The sequence below is a fragment of the Colletes gigas genome, unplaced genomic scaffold (genome assembly GCF_013123115.1).
Source record: "Colletes gigas isolate AHSC1104 unplaced genomic scaffold, ASM1312311v1 Colletes_gigas_Sc00070, whole genome shotgun sequence".
Classification (NCBI taxonomy): Eukaryota; Metazoa; Arthropoda; class Insecta; order Hymenoptera; family Colletidae; genus Colletes; species Colletes gigas.
In genome coordinates, this window is record NW_025106699.1 from 301,343 (window position 1) to 307,342 (window position 6,000).

Genomic DNA, 6,000 nt, shown 5'->3' on the forward strand with positions numbered 1-6,000 from the left:
AGTAGAATCTGTTAGATAACTTTCACTGATAGCTCCAACTATGGTATATCAAAAACTGGAAATTGCTAAATTATGATCTGATTGAAAGAACATACAAAATCAGGGGTTCGAAGTAAATGGCCCTTTCTAACATTTCCAACACATCTCGGTATCTCAACGTCTGCTAGCTGACAAAGTCACGTATACGTGACAGCGGCCGTCAAAGTGTTGACACATAACTGTTGCGTCGACAGGCGTGAAAATTGTAGAATTGGACAGTCCCGATCGGCGAACCAAAGCGTGCCGGGATAGTTGGAAAGAAACGAACGATGATTTTCGTTTGCATGTATTTATTTCACAATAAGTGTAACTTGAATTGTGTTTTGTATGAATGTACAAGAATGTTTCTGGTTGACTGATTGTTGAGAATGTTTGATACAAGGAAAGTTCGTGTGACTGTATGTAGATGTTTGATTGGTCGCAGAATGCACTGGATTAGGGAAGATGAAAGGAGTTCGAAGGAATGGTACTGGAAAGGGATGGTCAAGGTCTTGGAAGTGAAAAGTGACGAGTTGGAAACATTTGGTTGGGATTAGGGATATTTCGGTGACTCGTTAGGTGATTTTTGTAATGCACCGTAACAATAACCGAATGAAATTATGTTTATGATGTGAGTTGTCTTGACTGATTTTATGACTGACTAGCTGGCGAACCGTTCGACCATTGTCGATTCTGTCCTTTGTCTCCATTGAGTCTAGAATGCGTGTGTGTGTGTGTGTGTGTGTGTGTGTGTGCATATATGTGTGTGTGTGAGAGAGAGATAAGGGAGGCAAGTGGTTGCAACCCCAACGGACTGTCGGATGGCCCACACGTGCTCGACTTCGCATTCCTGGATCTACCTTGTTCCGTCGATGTTTTTCACGCAGGGCCCAGGGGCAGACACACGCCGTGAAATGTCCCCGGAGCAGTGATGGACAATCGTGGGAATTTTGGACATGCGCACTAGAATTTTCCCCCGTGGGATTCCTTTTTGCGCATGCGTTAGCTTTCTGCCATAGATGTATCTTTAGATGTAACTTTCTACTCCAAATGCTCGCCAATCACAGAAAAATTAACTTATCGAAGATCCCCTACGTATTTCTCTAGCTATACTCGTGTAGATTAAGTGTAAATTTTTTGTTTTTGTCTCTTACCCTGTCCTTAAATTTTGTTCCTTAATGGGATCCAACGGTACCCTAAATTCTAGTTAAGTGTATACGGTAGTGATCATGCGCTCCAGTGCGCATGACCAAAATTCCCACGAATGTCCATCACTGCCCCCGGAGCAGTGAGGCCAGATCGGGCATAATTGAGTGCATCGAAATCGACAATAGTGACGACGAACTTCCTTAGCGTCTAACGTAGTGGTGGGGATAGCAGGCATACAGGGTGTTCGGCCACCCCTGGGAAAAATTTTAATGGAAGATTCTAGAGGCCAAAATAAGACAAAAATCAAGAATACCAATTTGTTGATTGAGGCTTCGTTAAAAAGATATTAACAAAATTATTAATAAAATTTGTCCACCTACTCGAATTTTTTTCTCGAAACTGCGTAGGATTTCGAAGGTATGTCTTTTGACCAAAGATGCTTGTAATTGACCCCTGCAACTGAAAATATTTTTTCCAGGACGATTTGAAATTTTTTAATTTCACCATAAAGTTTCAGCAGTTTCTTGAATTTTTTTCTGGAATCTCAGTAGGATTTCGGGGGTATGTGTATTCACCAAAAATGCTTGTAATTGACTCTCGCAACCGAAAATAATTTTTTTAGAATGATTTAAAATTTTTTTTTTTCGAGGCACCTACCACCTCTCGATTTTTCTTAAAAATTCGTTTTGCAATTTTAATAAATTTGGTTGACGCTGTACAGAAAAGTTGTTTAATACTTTATTGTAGGTATTCATGAGCTCTACTTCTCTACTGAATTTCAATGAGATAACTTTACTATTGTAGGAGTTATGGTCGTTTGAAAATTGGACCAGTTCTGACGGTGTCAAGGAACGATTTTGTCAATATTGTTAGAATTTCTGCATATTTTTCACCGAAATACGCGTTGTTTGCATTCTGAAACTTTAAAATCCTGCAATCCGTTCAGAAGTTATGACGTTTTAAAGATATGCAAGAAGTTTCACATTAGATTTTCGGTAAGGAATTTTTTTCTCGAAACTGAGTAGGATTTCGTGGGTATTTCTGTTGACCAAAAATGCATGTAATTGACCCCTGCAACTGAAAATAATTTTTCCAGGACGATTTGAAATTTTTTAATTTCACCATAAAGTTTCAGCAGTTTCTTGAATTTTTTTCTGGAAACTGAGTAGGATTTCGGGGGTATGTGTATTCACCAAAAATGCTTGTAATTGACTCTCGCGACCGAAAATAATTTTTTTAGAATGATTTAAAATTTTTTTTCACCGACAGATGCACCCTGTTGATGTTTCTTAAAAATTCGTTTTTCATTTTTAATAAATTTGTTTCACGCTGTACAGAAAAATTGTGCAATACTTTTTTGTAGGCATCTATGAGCTCTACTTCCGAAAAAAGTTTCATTAAAATATATTCGCTATTGTAGGAATTATGACTGTTTGAAAATTGAACCATTTTTATGTGTTCTTTCTCACTTTACGGGGTCAAGGAACAACTTTTTCAATATTGTTAGAATTTCTACATATTATCCACCAAAGTATGCGTTGTTTACCTTTTGAAACATTGAAATCCTTCAATCCGTTCAGGAGTTATGACGTTTTAAAGATTCGCATGAAAATTCGGCCAGAAATTATATTTTCGGTAAGGAATTTTTTTCTCGAAACTGAGTAGGATTTCGTGGGTATTTCTGTTGACCAAAAATGCATGTAATTGACTCCTGCAACTAAAAATAATTTTTCCAGGACGATTCGAAATTCTTTTTTTTCACCATAAAGTTTCAGCAGTTTCTTGAATTTTTTTCTGGAAACTGAGTAGGATTTCGGGGGTATGTATATTCACTAAAAGTGAATGTAATTGACCCACGCAACTGAAAATAATTTTTTCAGAATTATTTGAAATTTTTTATCTTGTCGAAAAAATTTCTGGTCGGTATGGAACTTTAAACGTTAATAAGTTTTTAAGGAAGCCTCAATCAAAAAATTGGTATTCTTGATTTTCGTCTTATTTTGTGCCTCTAGAATCTTCCATTATAATTTTTCCCAGAGGTGGCCGAACACCCTGTTATACTGCCGCACGAGCCACCTGTACGTGAGCTCGACACTTCGGCACAACTTCGGGAAATCGATAAAGAACGCTAGTGTCAGGCTTTCCTTCTTGCTCTTATAAAAAATAAACAGCTGAAACACGACCGCGCGATAATCGGCATACGATTCCATTCCAAGTCTCGACTGCCCCAGAATTTTAACTTTCCGACCTATCTAAGGCGTAAGGAAAGTATCTGTAGTGTTCCCAAAACAAAATCTTAATAAATTTGTTGCCAGGCAGGTTCCTCAGAGTGTTTTTTTTTTCCTAATTGCAGGTTTACAAAACCTCAAACGTTCGCAGACTGTATCGGAAACGAGCTTCCACTTGGATGGGAGGAAGCTTATGACAAGCATGTGGGTGCATACTACATTAATCACGTCAATCGTGCGTATTATTTTCCTTTTTACATGCGATCATGAACGATAACACGTTATATATAAATATATTCTTAGGTATTTATAAACTAAATGCTTTCTGTCGCTAAAATAATAAAATGTCAAATGTTTTCTGAATAAGAGAAATATATGTGCCAAACTTGCAACAAATAATATGCAAAAGTATCTTTATAAGTAATCTTTGATCTATTAATAATTATCACAATACCAATTAATAATACGAAATAAATCGCGCCTAAATAGAATTAGAAATAGATGACAAGTGATACAGCGAGTCGTAAATTATTGGCATGCGCACAAATTTCATAGTATTAAGCAAAATAAGAAAACAATGAGAGGGCTATAATATTTGTTTATGAGAAATATATTAGTTTCGGTTTTGTGGTTAGGGAAGCCATAAAATAATAATGTGAAATTCGTTTGATATTAAAATATACGTTTTTTGTTGTCTACCAATAATTTTGCGATGCAAAACTACGCGAATTCGATTTTTCGTAATTTCATACTTCTATTTTATAATTTTAACAATCGAGGTTCCAAACCATCTATTTACTTTTTGCTTTAAAAAATGATTGCATGTGCCAATAATTTTCCGATTCGCTGTGTGTTATTTTTTTTTACGATTGTTTGTTTTAGAGACGACACAACTCGAAGATCCAAGACAAGAATGGCGCGCCATTCAAGAGGCCATGCTTCGAGAATATCTTCAGACTGCACAAGACGTACTCGAGGTAAGATTTTAAAGACCTTTCAATTACTTTCATTGCCTTTAAGCGCAGAAATAGGTACTAGCCAGTGGTGAGAAGTGTCAATTCACGTTTTATAGTGCAAGTAACCCGTTACATATATTTTACTACGCAATACTTTAGTACATACGTCCTACTAGGTGTTTTAGAAGAGCTGGTTTATCGTAAGAAGTCACAAACTATTTTAAAATTGCTACACATCCTATTTCGATCCACATTTAATTTAAGTTCGGGTTACGTCATAAATCTTGTATTTATTATGGTATAATAAACATACTGTTGCAACCCAGTTGCGGTCCCCCCCAACACATGTTCGTTCGAGGAATAGCCTGCAATATATATCGCACAAAATGTTGTAAGATATTTTCTCTTTAATATCTAAATTCAATGTTTTATACAGAAAGCTGGCTCGAACGTAACTAACTAAATTATTATTAACAAACGATTAACTAATAAAATGAACAACTTCTAATACATACTTCACGCGAAACACACACACATAGTCGGCAATGCCTTCAATCGAAACTCTCACATAATATAACCGCATTCATTCATTACAAGCCTAAAGGTTGCTTGCAATGTATCGTCATCAACATTGTGCGATGAATGCAAATTTCTGGACGCTTGTTTTGATCTGCATTGCGGTGATTTATGTCCCGCTTTTCCACACTTATAACATTTTACTTTGGTACTTCCCCGTCGTTGCAGCCTTACATCCTTCTTGAATTGATTTCTATTATTATTTTGGTCGCGTGGATTATATTTTTGCTTGTATCCATTGCTCCAGAAGAATCAACTGCACTTGACTTGGACCTAGCTTCGCTTTCTTTAATAATTTTTACTTTCAGTGTGTCTGGATTAGGTAACTCGTAGCGAGACTCAATTGCACAGCGAAAACTCTCATAGCTGCTTCGTAGACTATATAATAGAAGAATAGCAGCATGTATTGTTACATCCATAGCAGCTAATTTGTCAATTGCATCGAAAAACTTATTCAAATGTTCTCAAATATCTTCACGTTCTGACATTCTAGACAATGCCAACTGCTTGAGAAATATGAGGCTGGCTTCTCGCTGGCCCTTTAGATGCGTACTCTGTCTCAAGTTTTCTCCAAATTTCATACAAGGTTTCGCAGCCTCGAATCTGTTGCAACTCCTTCGAATGAATTAATTAGACCAATTTGGTGCGATCCTTACATTTTTTTTTATACATTTTTGTCTTGTATCTCTTCTATTCTATTCTATACTATATTTTTTGGGTGCGATACCAGCACTATCGGCTTTGTAATAACACCATTTATCATCTACTTTTGTATCTCTTCTGCATGAACTCTCCAGGAGTCATAATTCTCCTTTGTTAATAGTTTTATACGAGAACAGCTCATCATTGAAGACATCGTTATCTGTCTTAACCCCTTAACGTTCATGCCCGAGCCTGACTGCTTTGAAAAACAATATTTGTTTAGTCCAACGGTTTAAGGGATGATAATATTTGTTTTCCTTTAAATTATACGTTAGATACAACATTGTAATTAACAAAAACCGTACTTTTAGAAACGAATCTAAAAAAGAAAACTGATCATTGTTGGTTAACCCGAAAAATCTGAGCGTTAA

The 6,000-nt window shown here is 36.3% G+C and overlaps 1 protein-coding gene across 1 annotated transcript in view; it reads left to right on the forward strand.

The window, feature by feature from the left end:
• Positions 1-5,763, forward strand: part of LOC122403697 (protein WWC2-like) — a 27,955-nt gene extending 22,192 nt beyond the window's left edge. Inside the window, exons 3-4 of the mRNA XM_043407389.1 lie at positions 3,521-3,630; positions 4,278-5,763. Of these exons, the coding sequence (XP_043263324.1) occupies positions 3,521-3,630; positions 4,278-4,384 (217 nt within the window). The 3' untranslated portion in view covers positions 4,385-5,763. The remainder of the gene's footprint in view (positions 1-3,520; positions 3,631-4,277) is intronic.
• The last annotated feature ends 237 nt before the right edge of the window (positions 5,764-6,000 follow it).